Source organism: Aquarana catesbeiana, linkage group LG03 (genome assembly GCF_042186555.1).
Source record: "Aquarana catesbeiana isolate 2022-GZ linkage group LG03, ASM4218655v1, whole genome shotgun sequence".
Lineage (NCBI taxonomy): Eukaryota > Metazoa > Chordata > Amphibia > Anura > Ranidae > Aquarana > Aquarana catesbeiana.
This window is the reverse complement of record NC_133326.1, coordinates 287,491,843-287,514,553: the sequence shown is the minus strand read 5'-3', so window position 1 is coordinate 287,514,553 and position 22,711 is coordinate 287,491,843. Positions and strand designations below refer to the sequence as shown.

General features: G+C 42.3%; 1 protein-coding gene across 2 annotated transcripts in view; it reads right to left on the bottom strand.

Moving 5' to 3' along the window:
* Nucleotides 1-22,711, bottom strand: part of POC1B (POC1 centriolar protein B) — a 197,619-nt gene that overhangs the window by 111,571 nt on the left and 63,337 nt on the right. For both annotated transcript variants that reach the window (XM_073620198.1, XM_073620199.1), the window contains 2 exons: nt 20,123-20,191; nt 10,265-10,417 (listed from right to left, as the gene is read on the bottom strand). In XM_073620198.1, coding sequence (XP_073476299.1) covers nt 10,265-10,417; nt 20,123-20,191 — 222 coding nt within the window. The remainder of the gene's footprint in view (nt 1-10,264; nt 10,418-20,122; nt 20,192-22,711) is intronic.

The window sequence follows — 22,711 nt, the reverse complement described above, 5'->3', positions numbered from 1 at the left end:
ACTGCCTATGAGACATGGTGTTCTGACATAAAGGATCAGAGGGGAGGTATCTTCGTTATCTACACCTTGCTTGCCAGTAGTATTAGTAAACCTCCCTACGCCCTAAGGTGGGAACAAGACCTGGCAATTGAGTGGGACTAGAAGGACTGGTATCGAGACTTTCACAGATCATTCAAGGGCATCCTGAACATCTCTCTCATGTAAGCTAGTATTAAAATTATCACGCGTTGGTACCGAGTGCCTACCACCCTGGCCAAAATATTTCCAGATTCATCCCCATTATGTTTTAGAGGATGCGGTCATTAGGGATCATTGTTCCATGTTTGGTGGACATGCCCACGACTCCGGAGCTTCTGGAACAGTTTTTTTCACATAGCACGGAAAATCACGGGAATGGATAATCCACAGACTCCAGAAATAGCCCAAGTAGATAACATTCCCAGACACAAACAATCCTTGATCTTTTATATGCTCTTGGGTGCCAAAATTACTATTGCCAGACATTGGAAGAGACACTCGTTGCCAATAATCGCTATGAAACGTAAGATATCCTGGATCATGGCCCAGGAGAAGATTGTTGCCAAATTACTTGACAAAACCCACAAATTTGATTTAATTTGGGAGCCCTGGGCTACATACGTAGGGGTTCCAATACATCCGGTTTAGCAGATATCCCCGAATATTCCAACATACTCTAGGTGACCTTCCTTCCCTTTCCTCCTAATGTCACTATTCTTTTTTCGTTGCTCACTTTTCTTTTTCTTCTATTTCCTTTCCCTCTCACTTCTTTTCCTTCTCATTCATAACTTGGCGACAGAATACCACCACTGGTACACTAGATACAGGAGTTAGTTGACCGAATTTTGATATTGCCTCTCTTTCTTCCATCAAATTTAACTGTACTTTTGAATGCATAGGCTGAGGCTGGAATGTGAGGATCCGGGAGTCTTCCGTCCATTCACGTGCCGAACTGAGTGATTGATTCGTGGCTTTGTTTTGCACCACGACTGTCTCCCCGGTCTTCCTTGAACCCTGAATTTTTCGTTCATGGGACTATTCCATTTAATACTTCTGCTATGCTATGTTGAGTTTAAACACCTCTATATGTATTTACTGAATACCTGTTTCAATGCGAATTTTCATCTGACAGAGGGTATCAAACGTTTTATGTAACCTGAAATATTGTTATCTATAATTAAACCAATAAAAATAATTAAATACAGAGCACCTACTGCTTCTGCTAGGGGATCCCTGAACTTGGAGACAAACCTGAGGTCCACATTCAATGTCTTCCACTTGCAATGCGAATCCTGGAACAACTTTAGGTAGGGACTCCCATAGGTCAAGGTGATACTAGATAAGAAAGTCTATCTGCCAACTGTCCACACCTAGGATTAACAAGGTGGACAAAGCAAGAATGTGAAGTTCTCATCAGGAAAGAATTTGATCGACCTCTCTTGCTGCGGCAGATTTTATTATGGTAGCTCATTCACAGAAGGCTTTGTATTCTGTGAATAGGTTCCAATAACTGTGATTCGGCAGAAGGAGGCAAAGCAGCTGCAAGTAACTTTGCAGCTACAGGAGCTGAGGCCAGAAGGTCCACCATCAGAACTCCAGGAGTATGCAATAGCATTACAACCCAGGAGTATGCAATAGCATTACAACCCAGGACTCCATAAAACTGTCGTTGTAAAAAGAGAAATGTCCACCAGGTGACATGCACCTCAATAGACTTAAGTCATAGTAAACCAGCATATATTACAAAAGTAGCTGAATTGCTGATATTCAGCTTTAAAAATAAGCAACTGGAACTGCCTCAAATGAGACTACCATTAGACCTAAGGCTCTCGTAAAAGCAGAGAATTGGACAACTTCTGATCTGGACAAACTGAATCTGAAAACAAAGTCTGAAGTTGATCTTTTATTTTTATTTACATTTTTATTTATTTTTTCACATTTTTTACATTCACAGTTTTTCTACACCTCTGTTATCAATATATTATGGATCCCAGTAACTTCAATTATTACCCACCATTTCTCAATGGCGTTTAATGGTTATGGCACATCAAACTATATATATAATCACCATATGACTATTTGACAGTCTATTAACGTACTCCATTTTACATTGTCCCAACACACGTTGGAGTTGTGGAGTGGCATACCCTCCAGCATGTGGGTGTAGAAAAATTCATTTGATACTGGTCAAATGCTGAAGAAGACCACTATCGGTCGAAACGCGTCGGGGTACTCATGTGGATGACAACCTACCTTTTGTAATACAATGTATCTTATTATTGACCATTTTTATGGTATTTGTCATTACTGTCTGTAACCAGAATGTATATAATTTTTACAATTCCTTCATTGAAGTATATTTCTTATGTGATTATTAACCAGAGACTACAAACTTGATGATTTTAGAATTCGATCCGATTGTATATTTATTGTATAATTAAAAACAAGAATTAATTGTATAACATTGTCATTGCCTTGACTTACACACTTTGTCGCCTAAACCCCCCCCCCCCGGGAGAACTTTTTCTTTTTGTAAACATTGGGGTGTGCGACTCTTGGACTCTATTCACATGCGTTTTCTCTTTTTTCAAAGTTGATCTTGTGGAAAAAAACACTCCAGCCTGCACTGTTTTGAGCTAGACCCAGATACTTTAAATGGGTCAGTTACAGCAATAATTTCTGAAGGCTCAGGATTCATCCAAAATTGTAAAGCCTGGACAGTTGAAGCAACCCTGTACGATTGAGCCTGCTCCAACTGTTTTCTCAACAGGTCATCCAAAAGAGTGCAGCAGGGCACTGGGGCCAAAACCTTGGTGAATACCTGATAGACCGATGGGCAGGGCCACAAAATGATAGTGCAGGGGTCCCAAAGCAAAGGCAAGTGTCCTTAACCTCCCTGGCGGTATGATTATTTCGGATTTTAGGTGCTGAAAGCGGTACAATTATTTTGCATGGAAATTTGGCGTTTTATATTGTAGGTCTGTAAATCTTAACAATAACACACTTAAATCTGTCCAAACCAGAGTCTAGTAGATATCCCGGGTATGATAAAGTTTGAAACACAAAAACATAAATTATAATATAATAAATAAAAATAAATAATTTAAAAAAAAAAATAGTAATAAAATAAATTTCCCCACAATTCACTATCGCTCAATTCTGCAAGTGTTCTAATTTACTATCGCTGTTTTCTAGCTGGTCTAAAGCCACTTTTGACGTAAAGGGACACTTTTTGGTTGCTATGGACAATCTCCAGTTTCCAGGCAGAAAGAACAGTGTATATCATGTAAAACTGCATGCAGGGCATGGGACAAAGCACTGGGGACAAAAGGGATGTGAAATCATTTCATACAGTACTGTAATCTGTAAGATTACAGTACTGTATGTGTTATGATTTTTACTTTTTTTTGAATTTGCCGCCAGGCTCCACCCCCCGTGCGTCGCGCCGCTCGCAGGGAACGGAGCCTGGCACGGAGAGGCTTCGGAGGAGGACGGAGCCCTCGGACACTGCGGGTGACATCGGAGGATCCCGGGGACAAGGTAAGTAAAGCCGCCCCAGGATCCTGCAATGCGATCCCGAGTGTGGCTCGGGGTTACCGCTAATGGTACTGAATTTTAACCCCGAGCCACACTCGGGAATACCGCCAGGGAGGCTACTGTCCACTGAATCTATAAAGCCTACCTGGTGAAGAGAGGCAATGATAGTCCTGGTGGATGCAATACAGATTTTCTGAGTTCGTTCAGCTCAGGTATTGGAACAGTGAACAGGTTGGAGTAAAATCCTTAACGCCATTCTTATGAAAAAAAAAAGGGGGGAGAGGGGGGACTTAGTGGGACTTTATATGAAAGGTATGTGAATACGTCTCTAGCCCTGATTCAGTAGAAACAAAAAAAGTGTAATCACCCACTTATATATTTGTGTTTATTTGCAGATATTCAATGCATTTGCCCCTGAAGAGTGGATTAAATCCACGAAATGTGTAGGCCTTGGTCGATGCATCTCATCTCCATTGGATGGTTTAACCAGTTTTGTATATACAGATTTTATCTTTATACTGTTTCTGAGGTGGTCCGTGTCATCTAGAATGGCTGTTATATATACCCTACAATGTATTATCTTGAAGCAGCAGTCATATATTTTTATACAATGTATCATTTATTGTTGTTGCCAGTTTTTTTTACATACGTTTGTTACATGTTGTCATTATGGACACAAACACAAACCTATGAATGGATTTTTCTAACCTGTTATGTAATCATTATTTAGCAATAAACATTGCGTTTTTATATTGACTGCGTTTCTGTTGCTGCACATACCTCATATAGTCCCATTTTATTTATTTTTTGTTTCTACTGAATCAGGGATGAAGACGTATTCACATACGTTTCATATAAAGTCCCACTAAGTCGCCCCCCCCCCCCCTTTTCATATGACTGGTAAGGATGTATATCTGTGACCAGTATTATTCTTTCCTAGCTCATGACGGACCTCATTTAAATATAGTATATATGGGGTTTATTCCATCTACATATAGATTACATGCCCAATAGATTAATTTGCTGTCTGGTTAGTTGATGCAGTTTCAGGTGCTTTGCATTAGCTGGGCTGCTTCTGTTGTGTGAGAGCTGCGATGCACATGGCTTGCCCTCCCTTCCTCTTCTCACCTACTCTTGTTGGTGTGGGGGATTGGGCTGGTGTGCCTTGATTTGCATCGGTGACACGCCCACATGCCTTGGCACATGACCCTGGCTAGGTGTCTTGATGCTGGCATGTTTTCAACTCTGGCTGACTATGGGGAGATGGTGATTGGAGCCCCTCTCTGCAGCTGTACGTGTTTTGGCGGGGATGCCTGCTCCTTCCCTCTGCTCGTCAAGCCAGCGTGACACTGGGCAGGACCCTGGGCTTGGCTTGGAGCATATAAAAGACTCTCATTCGTTTCCAGCCATTCCTTATGGCATTACACACTGTGCACACTGCATACACCCATCTAGAATATGGCTTCTTGTTTAAGGTAATCACTGGAGATCTTATATCCCTGACTATTATAGTCTTTGAGCATACACCCTGACCTACTTATGAGGGATTTCTATTATTAAGTACAGTAAAACCTTGGATTGCGAGTAACATGGTTTACGAGCGTTTCTCAATACGAACGTTTTTTTTTTTTTTTTTTTTTTTTAAATCCTGACTCGATTTGCGAGCGTTGTCTCACAAGACAAACAGGATTCAAGCCTCTGGGTTGTGCAGTACCGCATGTGGCCAGAGGTGGGGGGGTGCGTCGGAGACATTAGGTTCCCAAGCATCTCCAAGTGGTCTCCGAGCATCACCGGCACCCCATACACTAGCAGTGACACTGGAACAAATTATCTGAGTTTCCATTTATTGTTATGGAGAATCTCGCTTTGATATGAGTGCTTTGGATTACAAGCATTCTTCTGGAACAAATTATGCTCGTAATCCAATGTACTATTGTATATCTGCCTCTGCTTTTATTCATTTAATTTCACAATGTGGCTATGCCTCCCTTTTACTTTTTTCTTTCACCTGTATCTCTAGCTTGTCCTTGGTGGAGGATTCCATTCACAATTATTCCAATTTTTTATAAAAGTGTAATCATCCACTTAATTCAATTATTTTTTAAATTATAGTATTAGATCCTATACACATCACCTCTGGACATTCCTTTTATGCTCCTGTTACACTCCTTGGGTCCCAATACCTCAGCTCCCATGGCAGACACCTTTAGCGACCCTATTGTTGCTGTCACGCCACTTCATATTTAGCTCATATGTAAGTACCCAAGGGGGAGAAGAAATCCCCTCCCTCTGGCCAGTATTCATCTGTCAGGCATCCTGGCTAGATTGTTTTATACAATATTATTTTCTATTTTATATATATATATATATATATATATATATATATATATATATATATGTTTATTCACAGATATTCAATGCATTTGCCCCTGAAGAGTGGATACTCCATTGGATGGTTTAACCAGTTTCATATATACAGATTTTATCTTTATACTGTTTCTGAGGTGGTCCATATCATCTAGGATGCCTATTATATATACCCTGCAATGTCTTATCTTGATGCAGTGGTGATATATTTATTATACAATGTATCATTTATTGTTGCCAGCTTTTTACATATAATGTTTGTTACATGTTGTCATTATGGACACAAACCTATGAATGGATTTTTTTTAACCAGTTATGTAATCATTATTTAGCAATAAACATTATGTTTTTGACTGCGTTTCTGTTGCCGCACATACCTCATATAAAGTCCCATTTTATTTCTTTTTTGTTTCTACTTAACCCCATTCTGTCACAGAACTGAGGCAAATATGCCTTGATCTGGATGGGCTTGATGTAGATCTGCTAATCTGTACCATGACAGAGGAAGACTGGAGGTAAGAAACCCCAATGCTTAGCCCTTAGACACCACTTGCTACACCCAGACTTCTAGAGCATAAGCAGTCCAAGTGTCTGAAAAGGTTAACCACTTCAGCACCGGAAGGATTTGCCCCCTTAATGACCAGGCCATTTTTTACGATATGGCAATGCGTCGCTTTAACTGACAATTGCGCGGTCGTGCGACGCTGTACCCAAACAAATTTAACGTCCAAGTTTAACGTTTTTCCCACAAATAGAGCTTTCTTTTGGTGGTATTTTCTCATCTCTGCAGTTTTTATTTTTTGCACTATAAACAAAGAGCGACAATTTTGAAAAAAATAATAAAATATCCAAAAAAAAAAAAAAAAACCTAAATGTCTTCATCAGTTTAGACCAATATGTATTCCTCTACATATTTTTGGTAAAAAAAAAATAGCAGTAAGTGTATATTGATTGGTTTGCACAAAAGTTATAGTGTCTACAAAAATAGGGGCTAGGTTTATGGCATTTTTATAGTTCATATATTTTTTTTTTTTTTACTGGTAATGGCGGCGATCTGCGGTTTTTAGCGGGACTGTGACATTGCGGCGGACAGATCGGACACTTTTGACACATTTTTGAGACCACTGACATTTATACAGCGATCAGTACTATAAAAATGCACTGATTACTGTATAAATGTCACTGGCAGGGAAGGGGTTAACACTAGGGAGCGATCAAGGGGTTAAGTGTGTTTTCTAGGTGTGTTTCTAACTGTGAGGGGATGTGACTGACTAGAGGAGGAGCCAGATTGCTGTTCCTACTTAGTAGGAACACACGATCTGTCTCTCCTTCCTTGTCAGAACAGGGATTTGTGTGTGTACACACACACACACCCATGCTGGCTCTCGTGCCCGTGATCGCTGGTGGCCGGCGACGATCACGCATCAGGTCTGCCACCGTACATATACAGTGATTTGCGCAAGAGAGCCAACCTGCTGCCGTATATGTATGGAAGACGGTCGGGAAGTGGTTAACAAACATCCCTCTCCTCTAACAAATGGGGGTGCATCTTCATGCTGAGGAAAGTTTTTCTGAAGCTTTGACAGATTTTGAGCTCAAAACCTTGAAGATGGATTGGGAACAAAGCTTGGAGGGTCTGGAGTTGGATGGTGTAGTACGAGAGGAAGTCTGTTTCTTAGGCTTCTTCCGTTGAGGAAGATGGGCATTCTTGCCAACAACAGTGTCTTTGAAAATAGTTTCAAAAGTAGATCTAAAGAGACATTGTCACTCAAAGGCCATTCAGATCAGATATATCTTAGACATTAGCCAAAGAGGAAGACTTGGAACAGTGAGTACACTGGGAAAGTCCATGTGGTTTTGGAGGTTCTAAAGGACCCAAGACTGGTAACCGCACTGGTAAAACCAACAGGCTGATCCTATAGCTTTAGAATGGTGGGCACTACATCATAATGGTAAGTCTTATTTTTGAAGTAATGACAGAGGGCTGCGGCTCATCTGAGGCAAGCTTGTCAGGTATGTTTTGCATAAAATCTACCCAAAGTTTTGCATTATATGACATTTATGACACAAATAAGTAGCAAAGGGTTACAGAGGAATTTAATAAAGAAAGGTTTGCATGGAAGTAATTGAACAGATTACACAAAGGATTCTGCCCAAGACTAGAATTAAAGTGATTGTAAAGGTAGATTAAAAAAAAAAAAAAAACACAACAAACATGTCTATACTTACCTACTCTGTGTAATGGAATTGCACAGAACGGCCACAAACCTCCTCTATTTGAGTCCCCCTCCGGTGCTCCTGGCCCCTCCTCACTGTTCAGTGCCCCCCATGGGAAGCTGCTTTCCATGGGGGTACTTGTGCATACTCACATCCGAATCCTGCTGCTTCCATTGACAGACAGCAGGACTTGGACCCGACCCCTGCTTCCTTGTCGCTGGCTTTGATTGACAGCACTGGGAGCCGATGGTTCCCAGAGCTCCAGCAAAGCCAGTGAGACCCGCAAGTGAGGGGAGAGAAGAGCTGCAGACGTACACAGAGCTGGATCCAATGAGGGCTCAGGTAAGTAAAAGGGGGGGGGGGGGGGGCGAGGGGATATGCTGACACCTAAACATTATTTACCTTAATACAAGGAATGCATTAAAGGGTATGTTCACCTTTGTACACTTTTTTTCTTCTAAATTCCAGCTCCCCTATGCACCAATATAGCATTCATGTACTTTTATTGCAAAAATATCAAAGCTTTCCATTAAATCTACAGTCACTTACTTTTCTTGTACTCATCCATGAATTTCCAGACGTTTCCGATTAATGTCTATCTTCCTGTAATGTCTGTCTTCCTGATCAGACTACAGGTTATGACACAGGAAGGAGTTGACCAGCTGACCTCATTAGCACACACCCTGCATCTTCCACCCTCCCACTCCCAGGTGCACACTTTTTAAAAGAAATGCAATCAGTGATCACCCTTCTCACTAAATACACAATCAGACTGCATAGTGTATGGCCATCTTTATACAAGTACATAGGAGGGAGTGGACAGAAACACTCAGATGTCAAGCCCCGTTCACAACTCTGCATAGTGGGAACTCGCACTTGCGTTTTTCTTTTTTTAGCGAGGGGGGGAGGTGTTTTGGAGCATTTTCACTCATCACACATAGGGCATCCCATCCACCTGAATAGGCTGCCCTACATACAGCAATCGCCCCAAAGAAGCTTGAGAACATGGCAAAATATGTGTTTGCTTCTGTGTTTGGTGTGCCGTTAACAATTAATGGCACTGAAAGCGCAACTAGTAATTTTAGGTGTATAAACATGGCCATACACTAAACATTCTGACTGTATATTGTGTATTTAGTAAGAAGGGTAATCACTGATTGATTGCATTTCATTTAAAAAAATGTGCACCTGGGAGTGGGTAGGTAGATGATGCAGGGTTTGTGCTAATGAGGTCAGCTGGTCAACTCCTTCCTGTGTCATGACCTAAAGTCTAATCAGGAAGAATAACATTACTAATGGAAATGTCTGGATTCATGGATGAGCACAAGAAAAGTAAGTGACTGTAGATTTAATGGAAAGCTTTGACATTTTTGCAAAAAAAAAAAAAAAGTACATGAATGCTATATTGGTGCATAGGGGAGCTGGCATTTAGAAGGGAAAAAAAGGTGTACAAAAGGTGAACTTACCCTTTAAGGTAAAAAATGTTTAGGCTTTACAACCACTTTAAGACTTTGAGATCTGAACAACAAATACAAGCTAAGGTTAACACATAAAAACATAAGCAAATCATTCAAATAATGTACAATAATTTAGCCCCTGGTTGGTCTTTTCTTACTCCCCCTTTCAGGAGAACGTAAAATAGATAAGTAGATTTCTGTTAAAGGTGTTTGTTTGGTTTGCTTAAAATATAACTGCCCATCTAATGCAGATACACTTACACTGTAGTCTCCCAGCCTTCCCATTCTAATCACATACTTACCCAACCCCGAACCAGAGAGACATTGCTTACTAGAGTGTACAGTCGCTTATCAGAATCTTTCCAGATGGGCACACAAATGTTCTGCACTCTCATTCAGCGATATGGAGCTTCCAATCAAAAGTCCATACTTTGGACTCATTCTCTAGTGGAATAAAGGAGTGCAGAGTGCATATGCTGGCCCCACATGGGAAGATTTTGATGAACAGCTGTGATCTAGTCAGTGATATCTGGATTGAGGACAGGAGAGTATAAGTCTGGGCTGAGAGGGGCTAGCATTTAAATATAACGGCACCAAAGGCACAGCTACACATTAAAAAAAAACATGTCATTGCATTAAGTACATTTCTGGGGAAGAAGCCATCTTACCTGAATAGAATGACCAGTGCTTGTATGGAAATGTGAAGACCGTGGATAAATATCATTTAAATGAGGCGGTACTTCAGGACACAACCTTTTCTGTTGCAGTTTCACAACTTTCTTATTGCCAAACTTGTCAAAATTTGTCCTCCAGACTAAAACCTAAAAAAAAAAATTCCCAATAGACAGTATACAGTAAATATAGATAACCGTTCTTGAAGACTTCTGCAAGTAAGCAAAAGGCTATATGGATCATCTTGTTTTTGAAAGAGGCTCAAGATTACCTTGAAACACATGCCAGTAGCAAGTTATACATTATTGCTTTTACTTAAATATGTTACCCCAACATTTGTGAGAGTGTGAGAGAAATCTATGCCTAATCTCCCCTGTAAACAAAGAAAACGGAAGCGATGATGATTTTGTCATTTTCAGTTTCGGATTCATCACTTTCTGGCTGGTACAGCCAGGGGACACATCTAACCAAGCCAATCTGTACTTCGTTAGATGCTGTGAAGGGTAAGGGAGACATTGGGGTCTATTAGACCCCTAATGTTTCCAAAGAAGTAACTGTCACCTGCCCAGTGTTATCACATGGGGGTTTATTAACCCCTTGTGATATCAAGTAAAAAGAAAAAAAAAATGTAAAAAAAGAAATAAAATAAAATGTATACAAAAAACAATATGCCTTAACCACGGTTGCCCTGCTCACATGTGCAAACACAAACATACGCTCAGGGTGTACACACTTGTGGGAAGGCTGACCACAGGTCAGCCTGAATTTGTAGGAGTCGTCGGGCTGTATTTAAGCCCGTCCTCTAGCCTCCATTTCCTGTCGACGTTTGTCTCGTGGACGGTCAACAGGCGTCATTTCCGGGCAACTTGCTGACGTCTCTTCCGGGTTTCGGTTCAACAGGGAGGTCGCGTGGGCGCCGCTTCTCCTCGCTCTTTCGTTCAGGGCTGCAGATATCGGTCAGCGGCAATACGGGCAGGGGAGGGGCAGAGCTAGGTCCGCCCGCATCTTGGTGTATCATGGACAGGGGGCCGGTAGGTGATCCTCTACTCTTCTATAGGAAGGTATAGATCGTAGAGTACTACGCTTACTGGGTGTCTCTTGTACTCCTCTATGGCTCCTCCAGTCCCCGGCTGATCAAAAGTACTCCCCAGTCTTGATTCTGATCTCCCCCCAGTCCAGTTATGGTGCTGATCAGGAGTACACCCCCAGTCCTGGTTTGGGTATAAATAGTATATTGCAGATGAGTGTATTGTGTGCTGAATGGGTGCTGAGCTCCTGTCCTGGTACGATGGCCACACGTTGCTGGTTCTGCTGGCTGCAGGTGTGGGGGTCTCTGCTGGACCCTGGCACCTTGGCAGGTAGTTCGCTCGGGGTTATAGGTATTGGGTGAATGGACTACAGGCAGGGGAGGGGCTGCCGCATCTTTGCTTTGTGTGCCATTGGGGGGGCAGAACAAGGTCCGCTCCGCATGGCTCTAGAGCAGCTCGCATCCGGCCACGGGATACCTGGGGGTGGCTTAAGTGCAAGGGTACCTCCCAGTGCTCAGCACCCCACATACCTAGCATGACTCAGGGGGTCACATGTGCACGCACTGCATTCGGACCATCCCCATCCAAGCTCACGCCATCTACCACTTCTCCTTGTTTGGCTGTGGTTTCAGATATAGGAAAAACAATAAATAAAATCATATCCTCACACTGTAGGTAGGTTGTCTGTGTTAGGTGGGGAGTCATGCAATCGGCCTCATACGGTCTATAGCCCCGTGTTTTGGGTACTCTTACCGCAGTTCACGGCTCTAAGTGGTATCTAAGCATCTTACATAGGCTGCATCCCACACATGTTTATTTTTCAGGTTTCTGATTGAAGTGTGTATGTGATCCGCCAATCAGTGAGTGTCATGTATTCAGTCATACATGGTTCGGGTTTCTCGGATCAACATTTCTTGTGTGTTCGCATTACAGCACACACTTCACCACGGTGATGGTCGCATGGGTGTTAGGCGGAGGCAGGAGATTGGGTGGGGTTTGGTATGGGTCATTGGAGGTTGTTGTGGGGTTGTGTTGATAGAGCTTTACTGGGTCACAGTGTCCATGTTCACGTGAGGTGGGTGTTGTTGTAGCAATAGGGGTTTTATACTTTTTCAGGTCCTCAAAGCATAGCTTGTTGCCGCAGTTATTGGTTGGTTGCTTGAGCCTCAGTTAGCCTATATGAGATTTTGGGGCAGCGCTGCTTACCACCTTGTTCCTACTGTCGGTGCGGCTCGCATTCCCACCACGTCACTGGGGAGTAGCTAGTAAGGGCACCTGCCAGTTGTACCTAGGCATCTCACAGGTCGGTTCGAAAATCCATGCATCATTCGAGTGGTAGCTTTGTTCAGCTCAGGTAGGTGTTGTTTGTTTCACCTTATGCCGGTTGCTAAGCTCATACATATCATGTGATCATTTCATGTATTAAGCCTTACGGAGTTCTACCACTGTGAGGTCCCTCATCACGTTTATTGGTGCCAATGGATTGAGATGTTCGTTTTTAGACGTTCTCATACGGTTCATGTTACGTTTTCATGCATCATGACATTTCACCACTCATATAGTTGCCTGACATGTCTTCAGGTTTTCCTTTGGCCTGAGCTATGTTTTAATTTGCCTGCCATGCTTCAGTTTGCTCGGCCTCTGCTTTTTAGGGAGTTGACACGTTTTCAGTCCTACTCATACGTTGTATTTCAGGATTGGCCTTGGTCACCAGGTGCAGGCCTTAAAAGGATAAGAGAGGAAATCTAGGTCAAAGGTAAGTTATGGTTGCCTTTGATGCAATATTCATGCTCAGATATTGGTACTTTTGGTTTGCCCTTTACCGGTGTCTCGTCATTTCCATACTTGGCAAGTTTTGCCTTCACCTTTTAAGGTCACGGCATTCACCACTGCAGTATTACCCATCATTTTTATAGGTAATAGCGGGTTGAGGTGATCGTTTCTAATTGGCTTATGCGATGGCAAGTCTCCTCACCCGTTTCTCATACAGTAGACGTTAGACTGTTTTCATACGATGTTGTCATTGCACTACTCACTACATTTGACCTGATACGTCTTCAGGTTCGTAGGCCTGAGTTTACATTTTTAATTGGCCTGCTTCACCTCAGGTTACTCAGTCACTGTAATTCATATGGTGAACACTTTTAGTCTTATAATGCATACTTCATTTTCCCCTAACACCAGGTACATTGTCATCGCATACACAGAACATGATCATATCTTCACACTGTAGGTATCACAGCAACACTCCTCTGCAGGTTTACCCATCACATTTATGGGTACCAACGGATCGAGATGATTGTTTCTAATTGACTTGTGCGGTGGCAAGTCTCCTCATCCGGCTTACGTTTTCATACCTCATGACATCTCACTACTCATATCACTTGCCTGACACGTCTTCAAGTTTCATAGGCCTGAGTTTAAGTTTTTAATTTGCCTGATAGGTAACTCGGCCTTGGTAGTACTTGAGACTGTAGTAAAAAAACCGCAATGGGTGGGGTCCTGATGACGAGTATCGTTGGTCAATTCAGGTAACAGGTTACCGGCTCACCTAATACGGTGGTGTTTCTTGTCAGAACAGGAGAAGTAGTCAAAATAAAAGGGGAGTGGGAATAGGACCCAAGATGTCCTTACCTTCAGTGAAGGAAAAGGAACAAACTGCAGTTTAACCCCTTCCCGCCGTCCGTAAGCACATCTGCGTACTCGGCTTTCGGGGGTTATACCGGGATGATGCCCGCAGCTGCAGGCATCATCCCGGTACTGTTGTTTCGAGCGGGCGATCGGCTACCCGTATATAACAACCGATGCGGCTAAAAGCCGCTCGGCTGTTATACCGGAGGAGCCCCCCTCCCGCCGCCTCCCGACACTCTTACCGGGCCTCCCGTGCGATCGGGAGGCCCGGTGTCCAATCGTCTGCCTCCGGCGGCTGTGGGCGGGCTGGAACGAAGCTGTGGGCGGCTTCGTTCCAGCCTTCTCAATGTAAACGCGGAAGCGACGTCATGACGTCACTTCCCGTTTACTCGGCTGCCAATGGCGCCGAATTTTAAAAAATACACAGTATTCAGAATCGCCGTTTTCGGCGATATGAATACTTTGAAGTGTAAAGGAGGGATGGGGGGTCTTTTAGACCCCCCATCCCTCCATAAAGAGTACCTGTCACCACCTATTACTGTTTACATTCCTTGTGACAGCAATAAAAGTAAAAAAAAAACATTTTTTTTTTAACACAATTTTTAAGTATAAAAATAAATAAAATAAATATAAAAAAAAAAAATTTTAAAGCGCCCCCGTCCCCGCGAGCTCGCGCAGCGAAGAAAACGCATACGGAAGTCGCGCACGCATATGTAAACGGTGTTCAAATAACACAAGTGAGGTATCGCTGCGATCGTCAGAGTGAGAGCAATAATTCTAGCCCTAGACCTCCTCTGTAACTCTAACCTGGTAACCGTAAAAAAAAAAATTTAAAACGTCGCCTATGGAAATTCATAGCTACCATAGTTTGTCGCCATTCCACGAGTGCGTGCAATTATAAAGCCTGACATCTTTGGTATCTATTTACTCGGCGTAACATCATCTTTCACATTATACAAAAAAATTGGGGTAACTTTACTGTTTGGATTTTTAAAAATTCGTGGAATTGTCCCTTTTCCAAAAATTTGCGTTTAAAACACCGCTGCACAAATACCGTGTGATATAAAATATTGCAACAATCTCTATTTTATTATTTATAACCTGATATAACTTTATTAGAACAATTAGTAGAAAAACATTTTAATCATTGAAAGGAAAGCATAAACAATAGGAGATTGCATAAGGTAAAAACTGACAACGTTGTCACTTAAAAACGCATGCCCATGAGCTCAGCCATATCCCAGCCATCACCCTGAAGAAACCCACGTCACAAGTGGGTGAAACATGTCTGTGTGTGCCTACACATGCCCTCTGCCGATAGCCAACTTGGGCTTTTCATCACTCTTTAGCCCTCATCCTATCTCCGCAAACTGGAAATCCACAAACAACCGTAAACGAAGTAAATGGCCAGGCGGCCCCATGCTGGTTTTGAGTGGATAACATCCTGTGGGTGTCACCAGGACTAGGGAATACAGAGATTCGCATCCTGCACACCTGTGGACCCCTGCTAAGGACTCTGGATTCACCACCTTGTCGCTGCAATTGAGGACCAATCTAATACCATCTGAACAGTGAGTCTCTTTTCAACTGGTATATCCAGCAAGCAATCACAGCCTGAACATTTTTTTTTTTTTTTTTGGAGGCTCTGTGTTTTGACTCAGCTGACTATATTTTCCTATCCAAACTATATGCAGTGCTATCTTTAATGTTTCATGGAAACATGGTGCTGAATGACTAACAGGCTTGTTGTGGATCTATTGTTTCTCCTTGACTCAAGCCACATGCTTGCATCACAGCGTGCTGCATTTTTTTTTTTTTTTTAAATATTATCTCTGTGATTGACAGTGCTACACCCAGAAATCAAACCTGTCCTGTTCACTAACTATCAGGAATACTTTCTAACCAGAATTGCATTTATTTGTCTGAGATAACCAATGCTTTCTTCAACATTGTAAAGACTTAATGCAGCAGCTCTATAGGCATATAGGGAGTCTGGAGGTCCATGGTTAAGCACAATACGGGTACCAACTTGTGCTACCAAGGTTTCCCGGGAACTCACCTCGCCTAAACACATGTAAGCATTATATTAAGTCACACTTAATGACTTGAGATGATTGACACGTGTGGATGACTGGGATATGGCTGAGCTCATGGGCATGCGTTTTTAAGTGACAACGTTGTCAGTTTTTACCTTATGCAATCTCCTATTGTTTATACTTTCCTTTCAATGATTAAAATGTTTTTCTACTAATTGTTCTAATAAAGTTATATCAGGTTAAACCGCAGTTTGTTCCTTTTCCTTCACTGAAGGTAAGGACATCTTGGGTCCTATTCCCAATCCCCTTTTATGTTTAGTACTTGAAACTGACACGTTTTCAATTCTGCACAATGTATACTTTGTCATTAACCATGATCACTGTTGGAAGGTTGTTAAATGAAAAAAAAAAAGTAAAGAGATTTTCCTTTCCTTAGAGTACGTTTGGGGTTCATTAGGTTATAACGCTTGCTAATGACAGTTTGTTCTCAGTTGCATAGGTTATGTTACAGGCAGCGGATATCGAAGATTTTGCCTCCATCCCTCCTACACTGGCCAGGGGTTCTGAACAGGGTAGAACGCCCTCCTTAAAGAACCTGGACCGTCCCGAGATTCATGGCAGAACTGTGATGCAGAAGTAGTTTGTACCCGGCTTCGGCTCGCAAAGCAGAACAATTAACATTATTATTCCCCTGTACTTCAGGCTCTAATGCTGAGCAGGTTACCCTACGGACTGTCACCTTGTCCCTTTCACAGATGCACACCACCCTGAGCTCACTGGCAACACCCTGTCAGGATTTGCAGGCCAGGGTTGAGGCTTTGGAGAGCCATTCAAGTCTGGCCCCATCGGATCCTGCCGTTCCAGAGACATCAGCAGGTTTCAGGATCCCCTTGGTAGCCCAGGTAGCTCCCAGGCCTTTAGCTTTAGGTAAAAGTGCAAGTGCTCCCTCCATTACCCCGGCTCACTTAATTCCTGGACATATCAAAAAGATATTTCAGACGGCAAAGATGTTCATTTGGCGTCCCTCTTAATTGCCGCCTATGATGTAGCCGACAAGTCGTACGCTTGCGGTGACATTTTCGTAGTTGTAAAGTCCAGGGGCCACAGGCTCAATCCTAAGCTTTCCATCCCAGAGTTTTTCCTGGCCCTGACTCAGACTCTCGGTCAAGCTAGATTCTGCTGATCTGACTTGCGTATGTGGGATGAGTTCCTTTAACACTTGAACGAGTTCGCCATGTTCATCCTTGCAAGAGTCGTTTTTACTCCTCAAGGTTTTGAGTGATGCAGCAGCCACTAAAGGCTGTGCGGCTATTTTTGGCACTCGCTGGCAGCTGGGCCATGACCAGAGGAGATCTTGGATATTCCAGGGTTTGCAGGGATATCAGGTTTATTTGCGATTTACCCCATAGTGTCGGCAGCGCAAGCATGGGGTCGCTTTTGGATAGATGAAACGGTGGTTTTCTTCACGGACAATCAGGCTACTTCAGAATTTTTTTTTAACAAGGCAGATCCAGGTCTTTACTGATTATGTCTTTTGTACGTAGAAGTGTTCATTATAGGGACTACCCTTAGGGGATTGGTTACTACCAATAAGTTGACATGCTATACCTGCAGAGACATATACCTCATTTAAAGTCCCATAATTGTTTCTTTTATTGTTTTCAATAAATCGGCTTTGCTAGCTCATCCTACTTTCTTTATTTGTGCCCCCTTTAGGCATACTGACGTGACTACAGCATACCCCAGGTCACTGCCTGTTTTTCCTTCATACCTTTCCTAAATACGGTCTACTAGAGACTGAGTACAACTGGGAAGGCCTCCATTTCCTGTCGACATTTCTCTCATGTCCCACCCGCCCTTTCTCTTTTACCTATATTTAGGTACGCCACCCTTTAGGCATACTGACCACGTGACTATGGCACACCCCAGGTCACTTCCTGTTTTCCCTTCATACCTTTCCTAAATACGGTCTACTAGAGACTATGAGTACAAATGTAAACTGTGGTTGCATCGCACGTCACACATCATAGTGAGAGTATTAATTCTAGCACAAGAAAAAAAAATTGCTTTAGAGCGGAACTAGTTAAACTGAATGGGTTGTTTTGTAAGGTAAGGGTTCACATATACTTTAACCCTTTCATGACTAAGCCTATTTTTGAAATTTGGTGTTTACAAGTTAAAATCCGTATTTTTTGCTAGAAAATTACTTAGAGTTCCCAAACATTATATATATTTTTTTAGCAGAGAATCTAGAGAATAAAATGGCGATTGTTGCAATATTTTTTATCACACGGTATTTGTGCAGCGGTGTTTTAAACGCAAATTTTTAGAAAAGGGACACTTTCATGAATTTTAAAAAATCCAAACAGTAAAGTTACCCCAATTTTTTTGTATAATGTGAAAGATGATGTTACACCGAGTAAATAGATACCAAACATGTCACCCTTTATAATTGCATGCACTCGTGGAATGGCGAGTTACAGAGGAGGTCTAGGGCTAGAATTATTGCTCTAGCTCTGACGATCGTGGCGATACCTCACATGTGTGGTTTGAACACCGTTTACATATGCGGGCGCGACTTCCGTATGCGTTTTCTTTGCTGCGCGAGCTCGCGGGGACAGGGGCACTTTAAAAAAACTTTTTTTTTTTTTTTTTTAAATTTATTTTATTTATTTTTTTACTTTATAAATTGTGTTTAAAAAAAATTTTTTTTTTTTTTTTTTTTTTTTACTTTTATTGCTGTCACAAGGAATGTAAACATCCCTTGTGACAGTAATAAGTGGTGACAGGTACTCTTTATGGAGGGATGGGGGGTCTAAAAGACCCCCCATCCCTCCTTTACACTTCAAAAAATTCAGATCGCCGAAAACGGCGATTCTGAATACTGTGTACTTTTTTAAATTCTGCGCCATTGGCAGCCGAGTAAACGGGAAGTGACGTCATGACGTCGCTTCCGCGTTTACAACGAGAAGGCTGGAACGAAGCCGCTCACAGCTTCGTTCCAGCCCGCCCCCAGCCGCCGAATGTACCCGATTGGACACCGGGCCTCCCGATCGCACGGGAGGCCCGGTAACAGCGGCGGGAGGTGGCGGAAGGGGGGGGATGTTCCCTCCCGCTCCTCCGGTATAACAACCGAGCGGCTTTTAGCCGCATCGGTTGTTATACACGGGTAGCCAATCGCCCGCTGTAACCAACGGTACCGGGATGATGCCTGCAGCTGCGGGCATCATCCCGGTATAACCCCGGAAAGCCGAGTACGCATATCTGCTCTACGGTCGGCGGGAAGGGGTTAAAATACATTTGAAATATTCTACCAACATTCTGGAGGCAGTCAAAATAAATGGTTAGTAATAGGAAATTAAATGGCACAATGTAGAATGCGTTTCTGCTACTAAGCTTAAAACATTGCTTCAATAAGCTGAATATGGATGAGGAAAGCTTAGGATGAAAACATTGCTGTTGGCTCTCTCAATGTCACCTTTTTTAGGTTAACAAAATAAAAATTTTAATTTACTATGTTCACAGTTAACTCACTGCTGCCATAGTGGAGACCAGCAAACATCAAAGCTTGGCAGTTGCATATCACAGCTCCCAGACCTTGCTTGGTCTTACAGCCAGTCATCAATATGAAAACCTTGATGTGCTCGGAAAATAAAAAAGTGCTTGCTCCTAAGGAACCTCAGGAGCAAGCACTTTTATGTGCAAAACACGGCAAGGTTTTCGTATTGATGACTGACTGCTTGTCCCTCTTGAACTGTAAAAAAGCCTATGATTGAGCAGATGAGCAGCATGAACAGATTTGTTTTGGACATTCACTTTATTCACAGGGGTACATTTTCTGCATGTTCTAATTCACTCAGGTTGGACAGACACAGTTGGCATAGCAAATTTTCAAGACTCCTAAAAAAAAAAATTAAAAAAAACGAATGATTTACTGTCACTAAAAACAAACCCACCATAGTGAGTAAGGTCCTGCTAGTTTCTAAACATTAGCCATCTCTGATTTTATTAGCAGTTAAATACGGAGGTCACAACCTCTGATACTGTACTTCAACAGGCTTCTTGTACAACACATGGTCATAGGAATAAAGATACAGTGCTGAATTTTTCACTTTTGTTTGTGCTGCTTTACTATGGTAGTTTGTATAGTGTAACACACCTGTGCATCCGTCCCTCCAGAGGCAAACTTTTCTCCCCCTCTAGAGAAAGCCACTGACAAAACAGGGCCCTGCAAGACAAACAACCTGGTATGAGATGTTACAAAAAAGCATTCCTATCTTAGCATTTTCATGTATAGACCTGTAGTACCATTTTTAGAATTGGAAAGCTATGTTGTTTTTTTTGTATACAAAAAGGTTAGGCTACATACACACAGGTAGCTTGGACGGCAATGAATCCTGGCATCTTTGCAGACTCCTTGCATTCGGGGGACACAGTCCTAAACACGAGTACCACCCAAGAGCATCTGGCGGTGGCTTATTTTAGGCTCAGAACAGAGGAAGATTTTCACTAACAGAAGAGAAATCAGCTCAAGGGACACATCCTACTGAGTGTGGTCCTTTGCGCTGCTTTTTCTGTTTTTGGCTGCACTTAGACTTTAAATCCTAGACCCATGCTATCCAATGGACCTAAAAATGCCCAAGTGTGTTGCTTAGCTATTTTTCTGGTGATTTTCATAGCTTTGATGATATGTGAATAGTTAGATTTTTAAGACCATATGCAGTTTAAGAAGCGAAGCCTCCCCTATTGATATGCTAACAAACCCATTTGGTTAGTTTGTGAAGCTCCTTACAGAATATGATATGGGGGTGGGGAATAGGGCTCTGAACAGGCCATGTGATCAGACAAAGACAGTGTTGTTCTGGAAGACAAAAGAGGCAAGAGAGGTTTTGAGACTTCAGAGGAAACAGATGTTTTGTGCTGGACTTTAAGAAGCAAGGAGCCATGAGGAGATTCCATCAATAGAATGCCCCAGTTAAGTAGCTGTTTAGTATATTTTTTGAATACATATTGTATATTATTATTTGCTAGAAAGGATAATTGGCTTGTGCATGTTGTAGGCACATTTTGTCATATTATGTTTCCTGCAGTTGTATGTGCAGCCTGTTCTGTTTAGTAAAGCAAATATTAATACACTATAGAGGTCTAAGCTTCCTTGGCTTATACCGCAAAAAACCTTTAAAGACTCAAGCTAAACACCAAGTCAAAGTTACCTCCCACAGTAAAAGCCTGCCAAGTTATACGTCAGATCCTACACTGCCCACTTATGTTTTCGCACTTGATTGGTAAAAGCTAGGAGATGGGGCTTGATGGAACTACAAAGTGGAACTGTACTCCAGACCACTGGTCCATTATCCAGGTCTGAGGTTCAGTCAGGTTCATTTTAAAGACACAAAAACAATGCCACTACAGAGAACATAACAAATCGTTTAACAAATGGGCCAAAGTAGATAACCTTAAAAAAAGAAGCAGCTACACCTTCTAAACAGGCTTGTTTATTTGATTATGTAACTGAAAATCCATGGAAATTACAGAAATGTGTACCAGAGCAGGAGAGTAATCATTGAAACGCCACATAGTGGAATTACATTCTACATGTCATGTACAATGTTATGAGCTCAATATTATATACAGACATTTATCACTCCTAACTAGTGATGGGCTCAGGCATGTTTGGGATCATAGTCCTAACCCACCTGAACAATCCCGCCAGGAAGTGGGGACTGCACACTGCCAATCATAGGCAGTGAGGCATTTCCGGTCCGCAGCTGCACAGACTGGGAAATGACTCACTGCCTATGATTGGCGGTGTGCAGTGTTGGCTTCCTGGCAGGATTGCTCAGATGGGTTGGGACTAGGATCCCCAACACACCTGAGCCCATTAGTACTTCTAACACAGCTCTGCTCAGGAGATAACTTTGATCCTAAATAAGGGATTACATTTCTCAATATGCTTTCCAGAACACTGGCTTTATGGATGCTTTCTTTGGAGGAGTTTAAAGTGGCATTAAACCCAAACATTATATTGCAGCTTTCCAATTCTTAGATGTGATGAGTGCATTAGTTTCCTTTTTTTAAGCTTTCTTTCTATTTTCATCTGCTGATCCAGCCAGCACATCTATTGTTTTTCAAAAGCACAAGTTCTCCAGCAGAATGTAGACAAACCACTTACCAAGGGCAGGGGTGGTTAAAATGATCAGCTTTTTTTTATTCATGCCAAACCTTTATCCGAAAAGGAAAAACAAAAATGTTTGCTGTAATTGATTATAAAGTGTGAGCTAGAGTTTGGCTTTAATTTGTTCAGTATGTGTAAATCTGCTATTATATTTAACGCTACCCCCCACCTCCCCCAGACAATGCTGCTGCTGCCTGCTGTGCCTAGTTTACTCATTCATATCTGCCTCAATAATACAGGAGATGTATTACTGGCCACATTACCAGGTGGGGAAAAAAGAAAAGGAAACTGATGCAGCCACCACATTTAAGGATTGGTAAGCAGCAATACAATAGTATTTTTAATACAGCTTACCTGTAAAATCCTTTTCTTGGAGTACATCACAGGACACAGAGCAGCCATAGTAATTACTATGTGGGTTATACGCCACCTATGGATGAATGGACACTGGCACACCCAAAAGACAGGAAATCCCCTTCTATATAACCCCTCCCACATACAGGAAGTACCTCAGTTTTGTAGCAAAGCAATGTATATCCCAGCAAGAGGGGAGGGACCTCTGTGTCTCGTGAT